Raw genomic sequence first — 13,916 nt, 5'->3', positions numbered from 1 at the left:
AGAGTGCGCCTGTATTTATAGGCGGCGATAAATGGATCAGTTTGAGTGCCTCATGGTGCTTAGGTGGTTGAGTTTATGGTTTTAAAATCTTTTCGTTTTATATTTTGTGATGTGATGATATATAATTTTCAGTCAAAGAAGGCGACTTGGAAACACGTTCAAACGAAGCAACCCCTTAAGAAATGCAGTTTAATTTTCTGGCAGTTGAGAATACTGTAAGGCAGGAAGAAATGATAATAATAATAATAATAATAATAATAATAATAGAGGACAGAAACATGATAATGTATATTCCCTCTATAAAAAAAATGTAAGACATTTTTAATCAAATCTTACCCTATAGTAAAGTAATTATCTATTTTCAAATTAACCTTATATTTTTATATTTATCTTTATTAAATACCCTATAATAAATATAAAGTCATTGTCAATAGGAGTATTTTTAAAAAAAATGTAATTATTACACCTCAAAAAATTAAAAATGTCTTATATTTTTTAACATTAAATTTCTTAAAAAATGCCTTACATTTTTTAACAGAAGAAGTATATATTATACAAATTTGCTAAGAATTTCCTTTCATACTAAAACTAATGCTGTGAGATTATTAATGTTTCCTCCTTCCAGAAGGGCCGTGAAAGTATTGTCTTTTTTTACTTAATTGACGAAAATAAAGCTCTAATATTAATGCTTGTTTAGATGGCAGAAAATAGAGGTAACAGAAAAATGCAGGAATTTTTCTTTTCATGTTTGGATGAATAGGAAGAAAACACTGAAGAAACAAAAATAACTAAATATCACAATGATAGTAAATACATGTATGAAGCCTTAGGCTTAATTTTTTTTTTTTGGGACAATTTTAGAAAGTATGTTTTGACTCCAAAATTAACAGAAAACTCTGAATAAAAAATACATGGTACGTATGCCTATTTCTTTCGTCACTTTTTTTTTTCTTCCTCCTTTTTCCTTGATGAACTGGAAATATTTTTCTTCTCCAAAATAATTTTAGAAAGTATGTTTTGACTCCAAAATTAACAGAAAACTCTGAATACAAAATACATGGTACGTATGCCTATTTCTTTCGTAACTTTTTTTTTTCTTCCTCCTTTTTCCTTGATAAACTGGAAATATTTTTCTTCTCCATCTTTCTCTACTATAACTTTCTTTTCCATCCAAATTACTTGAAGCAAAAGAATATTTGAATTTGGGACTCCGTAGTTTCAGATTGATGCCCAGCAAGAAGCAAGATTTAAGGAACATATCTTCAATATAAAAGAACCCAATTGCTGGCTTGATGAGTCATGACCAATATACTAATCGCCACTACACTGTTCACAAGTCAGACGCAAAATTTTGTCTTCCATACCATACGTATGCATCAATTAATTACAAACAATTGTATCTCAGAGACACATCAAACGTTACAAAAATTTAAAAAAGAAAAAAAGTATGAACGGTGGACCCCATGCATCGCATAAGGTTTGCAGTGACCCATATAATAATTTATTGTTCATCGCTTATGACTTTTTATAAATTATGCATTATATATATTTGATATATAAATATTGATTAGAAAGGCAACAAAATAGGAGCGAGAGGCAAAACTGGGCAAAAATCCCTCATACGTTAGTTTGTTGATGAGAATGGGGAGGCTACATCAAATTCTAAGAGAGGCTGTTGACCCGGGCACTCGATGAAAGTTGGTCCATAAACGATCAAGGTAATATCTTTTTTTTTTTTTTTTTGTGGCCAAGATCAAAGTAATATCACAAATGCATGGCGTCCTCGCTAGTCGCTAGAGATGTTTTGGAAAAACGGATAGGTAATTGCACTTCTTGAAGAAACCCAACATCCATAGCAAGTGATTTTTTTTTTTTGGTTCGAAATGGATGTTTACACAAGGTGTCCATGGCTAAATCACAAATTTGGCCACTTTAATTAGCTTGTTCGTTAATCAAATGGCTAATCTCTTCAAAGCCCCAAAAAAAGGTCAATCTCACTCCTTATTTGGATGGAAAGAAAAAACAGCTTTCTCTTATTTGGATGAGAAAGGAAAACTGGGACAAGGAGAAATAGATGGAAAAAAAAAAAAAAAAACGAGAGTAGGGGCAGATGATTATTTCGTCATTATCCTCGTTGACTTTTTCACATGTATCCATGCCTTCACTTCTCACCGTCTGTTTCGGGTTTAGTTTCTTTCCACTATATTTTCTTTATAGTGTGATTCCGTTACAAATCTGAATCATTCAGATTAAATTTTAACAATATAGATTAATCTGTACTTTTAAAAATTATGAAATCTAAATCATCATATATAATTTAATAATTCAGATATGCAAAATTCCCCACACTGCAATGAAATGAAGCCAACTACATCTGCTCTCAACGCCTTTAGCTCAGTTGTCTCTTTGTCAGTGTCAATATTTTCCTCTGTGTCCAGTGTTCACCTCTATTGATTGGCCATTCATCAACTTGACTTCATCTATTTGCTCTAATTTTTGTAAAACTCGAATATTTCTCTAGTGTTAATTTGGGTATGATTTTTGCTTTGAATTTATTTTCATAGAAATGATGACATATCATATATCATGACTTTTTGCCTATTTTCTTTCTTATTGATTTTCATTTCATAATATTATTTCTCTAATTTTCTCCTCTCCATTTTCTTTCCTTCCAACATTTGGTTTATTGCCAACCACAATTACGTTGTTAGGTTTCGACAACTTGTTACTACAATAGAATACTTTAAGTTCATGTTACGATAAAATAGAGAGAAATGGAATGGGAATGAAAATATAAATGACTCCAGTGAACATTCCAGTAGAATGGCCCATTAAGTCTCCATTCCATCACCAGACCATAGGAATGGGAGCATTTCCTTGGGAATGAATTTTTTTCAATCCAAAATATCCCTTGCTAAAATTTGTATTGACAGTCCTACCCTTCATTTCTCCATCGTAAACCTCCTCCTTCAGGATCGTCCTTCTCCTGCCTCTACATCCTTCTCCTTCTTCCCGTCCTCCTAACAACGACAATGCTGGTCCCTCCCCCATCTTCTTCATCTTTCTCCTGTGACATCGACAGCTTCAAATCTGGAGTTCTGGGGTGGAGAAGACGACGCTGCTTCACATCCTCTCTTTTTTAACGACTTTCCTCCATGAACTTTAATATTTTCTCCAACTTCACCTTCTTCAGCAATGGCATCAGAATCCATTGCACGGAATGGCCAACGACAAACGCATTTCGAGCAACCACTGCATCTTTCATCAGGTTCTCGTGCTCCTAACCACAAGCCACCGAGTATTCATTGTCTATTTTCAACTATGCACAACCCACTTATGAATTAGGAAGTATTTGAGTGTGTCAGAGAGAGAGAGGCCTTTGCTTTGAGACTAAAATGGAGACATAAAATGATTAATTATATCATGCTAAAAAGATGAGCTCCCTTCCAAAGGACAACTTTTTGGGCCAAAAAATTACAAGGGCTTGAAGATCTTAAGAAGAGGCTAGAGAGAAAGGGGGGCAAAGGCTTGTTGTTCCAGGACACCAAGCAAGGAGTTCAACCCATTGTTCTTGGTCAAGATTTGTGCAGTGGTGCTCGAGTATGCTTGCGTTCAGGCTAAGGATAAAATGGTACTTACCATTTTATTATAAATATCAAATAAAATTTTATATCAGCATTCCATTGAAATACCAAACATGTTTTTAAATCACAATCCCATTCCCACTCCCACTCTATTTTTTTTTTTTTTTTAATACAACCCACTTCCATTATTATTCCACACCAATTCTCATTCCATTAAAAATCATTCTATGGTACCAAACTAGACCTAATAGCATCGGACTAAACCAAAACTCCAATAAGATATCAAATTGTATTCCGTCCTACTGATCCGGAGAGACTTGCTATTATTTACGTACCGTGGCATTTGACGATAATGAAAACTCCTATAGTTCATTACTAACACCCAAAAAAAAAAAAAAGACAACGTATTTAAGGCTAGGGGATGAAATTATATTTACGCAAATGCTCTACTAATTTTAAGCGCCCATGGTCATCACACATAAATTTTATTGCGATTTCCTAAGAGGAACTAGCATAGCCATAAGAACACCGGCAGAATTATAAAGGTTGCTTCCATTTTTGTTTTATAAAACACAAACTAGATAGTAGATACATACACTTCCTTCGGATCTAGCTACGACCATTCCGTAACAATCTGAATGAACTCCTTCCTTCGTGTTTATAGAGATCATGTTCCTACTCCAGTAATGGCTTTACCAGCTGCAATTCCAATCATAAGTCATCATTCAGAATAGTAGACATCAATAGCCCTTGCACGAACTCGAACCTCCGAGTTTTCTCTTGTTTATCCTTGTCTGACAGCTGCAACTCTTGGGATTTTCTGTAGCCATACATGATACACCATTGTCAGACTATAGTAGATTGTAAGTTCCGGATTAGTAGGGAATGTTGTAGAGAAAGGCAAAAAGAACCACCAATCCTTAGTATGGAAATAACCAAAAAGCCAGAATGTTCATTCCGACTTTCTCTGAAACCAAGGCATCACAGGTTATAGAAAAGGGAAAAGAAAAGATACCATCATACTGTGACAAAGTTTCTTTTTTTCAACCACAGAGAGAGAGAGAGAGAGAGAGAGAGAGAGAGAGAGAGTGATCATTTACAGTCCAATTCCTACACATGAAACCAAATAATTACCCCTACAATACAAAATTAGGTTTCATCATGCACTTTAGCAAACATAATATTGCAACAAATTTAAACCGCGTGACCATAAACAGCATCACATCTGCGTACGCAAACATGCAATATCTTAACACATAACAATTATGCAACTAAAAGTACAAATTTTATTTTAATTTCCGAAACACTGCGAAAAGCTTAATTAAACAACAATCCCCACCTTTCCAAGAAATCATCTTTGGAGCTTTCCTTCACCAGGGTAGTTTCAACTGATGGACAAGGTTGTGAGCTAACAGGCTCATCCGCAGCAACTGGGTTATAAATAAACGATGAAAGCAGAGGATCAGGCTCAGAAGTGGAGGAAGCTGCATATGCAGAACCTCCAAAAAGGGATTGCAAGGTTCCTTCTCGTAATTCTCTTTTCAATAGTTGAAGTGTTGAACTAGAGCCTCCTTTCCTCGATCTTCTCTTGCGCTGCACGTAATTTCTGGTTAAGGAACAACAGTGAAGTCTAACAGTTATAGAAACTGAGCCACTAAACCAAAACATTGACCTAGAGCCGCTAAACCAAAACGTTGACCTAGAGGATGAAGTATCTCTTTGATGCAATGCGAAGACCAAAAAAAAAAAACTTTAACCAGAGGCTCTGACATGCTCCCTGTACCAATGTTAGACTCAGTGACAACAAATATCAACAATTGAAAAGAAAGAATACAGCGTACCAGGACTGCAATCTAGTACTAGAGAGTCAAGACGCGGACCAGAATAATAGGTGTCACGCCATAAGAAGACACAATAAACAGACAGTCATTTGTTAAATAGACCAAATTAATGAGAAGCGAGCAACAGATCAATTGTAAATGCTTACTGAACAGAAACATGCTTGAAGTATATAATACTAAAAAAAATTAAAAATGACAAAACATAATATCTCAGGGCTTTAATAGTGAGGGGAAGATGATGTAAATAATGATATTTCCATTATCCAAAAACTTAACTCCGAACACAAATTCATGGCATCTCCCCATCATAGATGCATCATATTTTTAAATTCCATTATTGTTCAACAATTTCAAATGCCTACTTAAAATTATCCAATAACTTGAAAAGAATACAACTTAACTAAAATAGATCATTTTGTTCTTCAAAAAGATTGCCAAAGACATAGATGAACACACAAATGCAAGCATGATGAGCATGGATTCGTGCATGTAAGGAAAAGATGACATGAACAAAACTTTAAACAGAGCCAACTTGCAATAAGGATATCTTCAAAAAATTCCCATGTTGCATGGTAATATGGCCAACAAGATCCATTCCAACCTTTTTCCCACAAACTGGACATACCTGAAAATAGATAATGCAAGACAATAAACCATGGTTAGCAGACGAACTACAAGACAAAGGCCATCACACTTCAAATAATAAGTTGTATTACAGAAAAGAATGGAAAAACTTCATCCTACTTCAATAGAACCACAAGCCATTCAATCAAACAAGTTTCCATATTCGTTACCAAGTTGGGTCTAACCACTCTCTCCTCTAGATCCCATACTCACTTAAACCACATGAACCACTTAAAACTAATCTTTATACAATAAAAGTCAGATAGACAGTCCAAACCTTCACTCTTTTCATGGAATGTTATAAAGAGATCGTCACAAATCACCAGCATCCCGAACGCATAATTTAGTACCAAGATGTTTTTCTTTTCCAAAAGCAACCCGAACGCATACATAACTGTAGTAGCATTTTTTTTTTTCTCCGACAATAAGGCAGCAAAACTCAAGTTTCATATGTTTCAAGCAATTAAGAAATTCAATTTTTCTGCAGGGGCGAGAAATAGGCGCAACAGAATCCCATGGGATGCACCCAAAATTATCTTTTAAAAGACCTTGCTTTGTATTAATAGAAGCATCGTCTAATACAGTAAAGCATACATAAAAGAACTAAAAACGAAAGAAGGGAACTATAGATTGACGTAAACTGGAATTCGCCACAAATGCCTTTGTTCAATTAAAATTAATAATCGTTGGCCAAAGGAAAAAAAATAATTAAAAGTAATAAATCATCTCACCCAAAAAAAAGTCGAAGATAATAATCAAATTGCGATTGCAAATTAAAAGTTAAAAAAAAAAAAAGAGGAAAGAAACGAGCGAGTGCTTTATAAGGATGTTAAAAATTGAAAGTAAAATGAAATATAACTGATACCCCGTTCTTAGCTTCCACAGGATGCTCCTCATCAATGTGACAGCAAAGCCCAACTACGTCATAATCCTCGGCACAGAAAGGACAGAGAAACTCCGCCCGTGAATCATCGTCTCCCTCCATATCATCGTATCCACCAAGGTACAGATCTGCGCCAACACGATTCCAACTCGTTCAATAAATCAAGACAACCATAATTCCCTAAGAGTTTCCCGCAATTTCTCGGGAAACAAACAGACGAAGACGAACAACACGGAACCGAATATTTCCAAGAAACAAAATAAAATAAACCAAAAGGAAAACAAACCAGATCGAGATTGATAGCGGCGTGAGGCAGCTGAGAGACGGGCAGAAATCCAGGAATCGGAGTCCATTATAACACGATTCGATCGTAAAGGGAAGAGCTGGAAATGATCCTTGCTGGACGCGACAGGGGCAGTTGGATAAGTTTGGTGGAGAACCGAGACTGGAAGAGAGCGTCAACGATAAAACCCTAATGAAGTCAAAGAGCAGAGAGAGGAAGGAGCCAACCAGATATTTACGAACAGGGAGAGAGGGGAGAGATACTCTCTACCGACCTTCTGGTCATGGCTGCCTCGATGTCCTCTCTTTTAAAGAACACGCAGGTTCCGTCAAATACCCACGTTTTTCTTTTAAATTACCAGCATGCCCTTGGCTACCTCTTCTTTCCCGGAGCCTATAGAAGGAAACCTCCATCCAGGTTGGGCGAGCTACGCGGTAATTCCCTTTCAGTCATAGTCATTTCTTTAAAGTTACAATTCCACCGCGTTGCTCTCGTAGCTCAGTTGGTTAGAGCACCCGTTTAGTAAGCGGGAGGTCTTGAGTTCGACTCTCAACGAGAGCATTTTTTTCCCCCCGGAAATTTAGATGGCCAGCCTTCAACTGTTTTTCATGGAATGAGCAAATTGACGCACAATTTCTTCTTGTTTTACAGCTTCCGTGTAGCTTATTTAACTCTGAGGGCCCAATGGCTCTCTGCAGAAGGTCACGAAGAGAAAGCTTCAAGTCGAACGCTAGTCGCCCAAACATTTGTGATGGCAAGTTCACATCTATGATCTAACATGACTTTATGATTCGAACTTGCTTGTGGAATTTTGTCATGTTCTCCATTCAAAAAAAAAAATTCTGAGAGACCTTTGGTCCTGTAAATAAAAATCGTGAATACAATTGTCTCAAAAAAAAATTATATAAGAAGATCTCAAAATGCAATTTCAGTTATGTGCACTGTCTCAATGTGGAGTCCAGTGGTTTCAACATGAAAAACAAAAACTTCAACACTATGTCCCAAGTATTGATTTTCCTGAATTTTATGAACATCATCAGGAGTATGCTATGCTCGTAAAATTGGCAGATGTTGAACAAGTATTGATGCTTCACCCGTCAATTGAATGCAACAATTCTTGGCTTGCATTACTTCGTTTCCTGCATCTAACAGCAACTCCTCTGGTTCTACATTCAGCTCCAGCTGCTATATATAGTAATAAATCATATATGTTGCAAAGACCTCCACAATAAGGCTCGTCAACATTGGGTCCAAGCAACTGAGTTTACAGCTACTCGAATTGAAGAATCTTGACATGCTAGAGTTCCCTTTTTAAAACATGCCTTGGACTGTGGATCCAGGGGAAGATAAATTACCCATTCTGCAACTGGCTAAGTGCAACTTGGAAAAGCTTGTCCTCACTTTAGTTTAAGTGAAATGGAAGTAAAGAGAGTCCACCTACTCTATGCGACTTTAGCGAATGATTTAAAATGAATGCACGGAACCCTTTGGTGAAAACCATCAACCTGATAGTTATCCAAAAAAATAATAATCATCCTAATACTTTGAGTGTTGAAATTTTTTTCGAAGAAACGCATATTGGTTTGTGATATTTTATGACTATGAGTGTCATAATTGAAATTAATCACAATTAAATTTATTTGCATAGAAAAAAGGAGTGAAGGACTTTATATGGTGTTAAAATTTTATTGGAAATATGAGAAGGCTTTGCATACCTTGTTTTGTACTGGGCTGTTTGTGCATGTGTTGATATGTTTGTAGTAAATTTAAAATTATGAGAAATTCTAATTTAATTAAAATGGAAGGAGATTATATGGTGAGATTCTGATTTAATTAGAATTATTGAAAACATTTTTCATATCATTGAAATATTTGAAAGTGTTTGAAAGTGTGGTACCTAATGTGGACGTGGAGTATCTTGGAAAAAATAATTTTGCTTTACTAAAAAATGTGCTGTGCCAAAATATTAACCTCATTTTATAAATGCCAAAATATTATTTTGTGTTGTGATTTAGAGGAAAATTAATTAAGAGGAGGCTATTATTTGCATGATGGTAAAATTTATTAATTATGCAATTTTTGTGGCTTAGCTTGAAACAGGCGTTGTGATGATAATGCAAAATTTAGTTGTTTATCTAGTGTTGATAAATTTCTTTTAAATAGGTGTATGATCTATTTATTTTGGCATAAATATTTATTATTGTTGACAATAATTTATTTATATGTGTTATGGTCTGTACGAGAAAAATAAAATATTTTTTAAATTATGGGATTGTGAATAATAGATCTGTTGCTCACGCAAGTGCACAGGTCGTAGCAAGTAATATAATGAAAGTAAAGTATCGTTCCCTCGAGGATTTGTTCAAAAACAATGATCAAGCAAAAGACTAAATAAATTCGATCAAGTTGAGCTACAAAAAGTTAGGTGAAAATAATTTTTCAAATGAAACTAATACTAAAAAATAAAGAAAAGTGAGTGATTCACAAACTTCTAACACAATTTAGGACCTAAGATTATTTATCTCCCTTTGCATTTCATAATACCAAAATTATTTCCTCTCATAAATGCTTTTAATGAAAATAAGTGTTAACCTAGGGTTCTAAAAATACTTGGACAAGCTCTCTTAAGTCATGAACAAGTGTTTAGTTAAATTGATTGCACAATCTCTTATTACAATTAATAAAACTCAATTTTAAATATCAATCTTAATGTGGCTATGTAAGGTTAGCAAGTATATCTCTATCTTACTAGCAAAACCATCCATTCAACATGCAAATATCAAGTTCTTACACAATTTTACCCAAGTTATACACTCAATCTAGCCCTCTCAAGCATCAATTAAGTGAACTCAATATCTAAATGGTGGCCAATCAAGTAAAAGCATTAAGGAAAGAGTAAAATAAACACATATATATCATTAATCACAAAAAGAGAGGAGAAATATAGTGTTAATCCATACAAGGGTTCTAAATAATCTTAGAACAAAGGGTTTAGCTACTCATAATCATCCACAAGCTACAAATATACAAAATAAGTGGACCCATTTCAGATTACAAGAGAGGAAAGGGAAGAGGAATAGAAAAACCAAAGAAAATGAGCTCCAAATGTCTTCAAAGCTTCAATCTCTTGATCCCAACTCTTCCAATGCCCAAACCCTAGCACAACCAAGCTCTAAAAGTGTCTAAAAGTTTGAAGAATGTGTTCTGGGTTGAGCTCTTAGCTTATATGTGTCCTAGCCAACTAATTTCTGATAAATGAAAAACAGCATTTTTCTGACAGCGACGAAAGTCGCGAACGAAAGTCACGACTTTGGCAGTTTTGCACTGTTTTTATAGCTAACAAAAATCATTCATTTTGCTCTTGATTTCTTCATCCAAAAGTCTTCCAAAAACATCCACAAAGCTCCAGAAATGCTTCTAATCAAAATAACATGAAATTAGGCTAAAAATATCAAATTAAAGCCAAGAACACAAGCCGAAAACAAAATGTATATTTTCCTAATTTTGGCAATAAAAATATATACAATTGAACTAAAATGGATTAGAATCTAAGGAAAATGTGATGAAATAACATGAACTTCTAGATGTTAACAAGATCCCTATTGTATAAAATATATTGATGTTAATTGAATTATATATTTGTATGAGAAGATCAACTAATGATTATCCACCTTTAGTGGTGATGGAAAAAAATTTAATAACAAGATCATAAAATTTATTACTCTGAAATTGGAGGCTACATTGTAAAAAATCTCCATAACAATAATTTTGGTGTAAATATGACATTCATTGTTGATGAGCATCCATGATATAGTTATGTTATATAGAAATTGAGCACATCAAATAGTTTCATGAGAGGATGAAACAAACAAGCATTTGAGAGATACCATAAATGTTGGTATCACATAAAATGGATTTCCATTGTATTAAAACAATACAATGATGTAGATTCAATTTTATATTCATAAGGAAAAATCCATTTATAGCCAAATAAAATATTATGCGAGCCAAAGTATATTACTCTGAAGTTGGTTAGAAATGAGGCTACGTAGTTGAGAAACTTCTTAGTGAATAATATTGCATTGAAAGTAAAACCGACACACATTATGTCGATGATTTCTGTAATTGCCAAATAACGATAATCATTGCAAAGAGAATAATGGCCAAGTGGTGATAGTCATTGTAAAGAGAACAGTGGTATAGGTAAATAACGTTTGAGATACAATTAAGCATGTTAAAAGAGGGAGCTATCTCAGTTGATTATGTGAGAACAAATGTAAATTTGACGGATTCATTAACTAACCCTTGGGAAAGAATTTTAATTGTTTAAATGTCAAGGAGAATGGGACTTGAGCCTATTTAAAATATTTAAAATTAATGGTGATGGATTGAAGATTCCATGACGAAAGTTCAATAGGTAAGAACAAGTCACTTATTAGTTTTGCTGGCACTAAATATTCTGCCCCTTCCTATGACTTGAGAAAGTGTTAGAATGCATTGATTGAAGGCTGAGCAAAAGCTCTTAATGTTTTTCATAGTTCTTATGGATAGTGCATTCATTGCAGATACACTTGATGAAACCACCTATATGAATGTAAAGTGGGGTCGCTCCTATGAAATCGTGACGAAATCTCTAGAACATTTGTTAAAACCAGGTGCACGTATGATCGATAACGTGTAAAACGACGTTAACAACAGAAATTGTGGGGGTATAATCCGACCAATAAGACTTCTAATACACGATCAAAATCTGTTAGTTCAATAACAAAGTTACACTGACTGTTATGTGCGCTAAGTGTTATTGGTCTAGGTTTGGTTCAAGTCGAAAGACATCAAATTCAAAGTGATTATCTTCCATGTGAATAACTCAAATGGTAATGGTCCTTTTGACACATGTGGGGGATTGTTGCAATTGTGTCAAAAAGGAAAGTCCCATATTGCTCAAATGAATGGAAGCCTTAATACATATATACCAAGATATAAGCTTGGGCAAATAAATAGGCTTAAAGGAGAAGTGGGCTTATGCAAATGCACTTACTCACACGTGAGCCAAATATGATATCAAACAGACTGGGCAATTTTTTTAAAGTTTTGAAAACAATTATGTGGAGTTACAAATTAGTTGTATAAAATAGTTTTTAAGAAAAATTTTTCTTCCTTTTGAAGTATGTGGGGGATTGTTGGATATTATAGAATATCTTTAGTATTTCAAAAAGAGTTACTATGAATTAAATTAATATTAATTACCATAACCCCCTTAAATATATTTATTTAACCTTTTTATTTTTTTAACCATTTTTTAATTGATATTAAGGTGGTTTTATTGCCTAGCATTATGAGATCTGCCTATAAAAGGCTGTGTTTGCCACATATTCAAAAAGAGCTTTAGTACTCTTAAACTCTGCCTTCTCTTCTATCATATTGATTCATTATTGAGTTGCCTGAATATATTTTTTTGTGTCCCTACTTTTAGTAAAAAGAGTCTGTTTAATTTTAGGGTGCTGCCCCACGATCAACTCGGTGTCGCGAAATAGCTCTTAAGGACAGTATCTTTGAACACAACTCAAATTATATTTTTACTTATTAGTGACAACACTTTATATGCCCCGTACTTCTCAATAGTTCAAACCTGCCACAGCATGAACGACAATTTTATTTTCTTGGGAACTAAATGTATATATTGGCTTTATGCTCTGTATTGTTCTTGGATCATGCATCCTTAAATATATCGTTCAATTTTGCACCGCAAAGCAATTGTGTAAATGGAAAATAAGGATATCAGAGAATCACTCTTTGAAGTCTCACCTTCCCCTCTTCTATATTCTCTCTTTTCCAGCAAGTGTTTTCTCATCGGTCCAGGTCCCGAGGTCATCAACTAAGCACAATTACTGCAAAACAGGAAGGGAAGTAATTTCAAATTTAGTCCACTACAAGTAAAAAAGCACTTTAGAGAGAAGTCAGAAAACAAATCATAGCCCTCAACTCCAATGTGGCAGTGACCAGTAAGGTGGAAATGTACACTACAAAGTACAAACCCACTAATTGAACGTGGCAGTGACAAAAAATGTAGAATGAACGCTAGATTACGCATTCAATGACACGAAATGGAGAAAGCAAATACGGACAAAAATTATTACTGAATTAGCAAAAGCGAAGAAAAAAACACACTGAATAAGAACAGGGCACCGATGAAATTATCAATTTAATAATCAATTTCAAGTTGCCAATTCGGTAATGTTGGAGCTAGAATCGAAGGGAGATTGAAGAGGCCGTGGAAACTGCGACATTGTCTACAAATACTCGAGGACATGGGCTTTTCAAAAATTGACAGATGGAATATTCTGCATGAGAAAGAACTGGAGAAGGGAACGATAGAAATTGAAAAAGAGAGAGGGAATCTAATTAGGCAAAATGGTGGAGTGAAACAGTATTGAATCCCACTGAGTTCATCTCGTCGCCCATGGTTGTGGGTGGCCACTGTCGAAGCTGGAGCTGGTAACCGTAATACCCACCGCGGGCTGGCGGGTGGGGTTGGGAAAGTTGGTTTCTTGGTGGGGAGGTATTTTCCTAATCTTTAGTTAAAATTCTCCCTTAGTTGTATTTGAAATTTTGACTGAGTTTTAATAATTTAAAAGGATTTTTATTGTTATTTTGATAATTAATTTTTTAAAAAATTTGATTTTATTTACCATAATAAAAAT

General features: G+C 34.6%; 1 protein-coding gene and 1 non-coding gene across 2 annotated transcripts; one reads left to right on the top strand and one right to left on the bottom strand.

Annotated features, from left to right (window-relative positions):
* Positions 1 to 4,034: 4,034 nt before the first annotated feature.
* On the bottom strand, positions 4,035 to 7,511 carry LOC129309067 (protein DEHYDRATION-INDUCED 19 homolog 4-like). Its single transcript, XM_054950413.1, has 5 exons — positions 7,219 to 7,511; positions 6,915 to 7,060; positions 5,973 to 6,050; positions 4,924 to 5,183; positions 4,035 to 4,404 (listed from the first exon to the last, which is right to left on the bottom strand). The coding sequence occupies exons 1-5, from the start codon at positions 7,283 to 7,285 to the stop codon at positions 4,296 to 4,298; spliced, it is 660 nt and encodes a 219-aa protein (XP_054806388.1). The 5' UTR covers positions 7,286 to 7,511; the 3' UTR covers positions 4,035 to 4,295.
* A 191-nt stretch (positions 7,512 to 7,702) lies between these two features.
* Positions 7,703 to 7,776, top strand: TRNAT-AGU (transfer RNA threonine (anticodon AGU)). Its single transcript has one exon. It is a non-coding gene; the product is annotated as a tRNA-Thr (tRNA).
* Positions 7,777 to 13,916: the final 6,140 nt, after the last annotated feature.

This window comes from Prosopis cineraria, unplaced genomic scaffold (genome assembly GCF_029017545.1).
Source record: "Prosopis cineraria cultivar Desert tree isolate PC_DT_omini unplaced genomic scaffold, ASM2901754v1 PC4, whole genome shotgun sequence".
Taxonomy (NCBI): domain Eukaryota; kingdom Viridiplantae; phylum Streptophyta; class Magnoliopsida; order Fabales; family Fabaceae; genus Prosopis; species Prosopis cineraria.
This window is presented reverse-complemented; position numbering and strand designations above follow the sequence as displayed.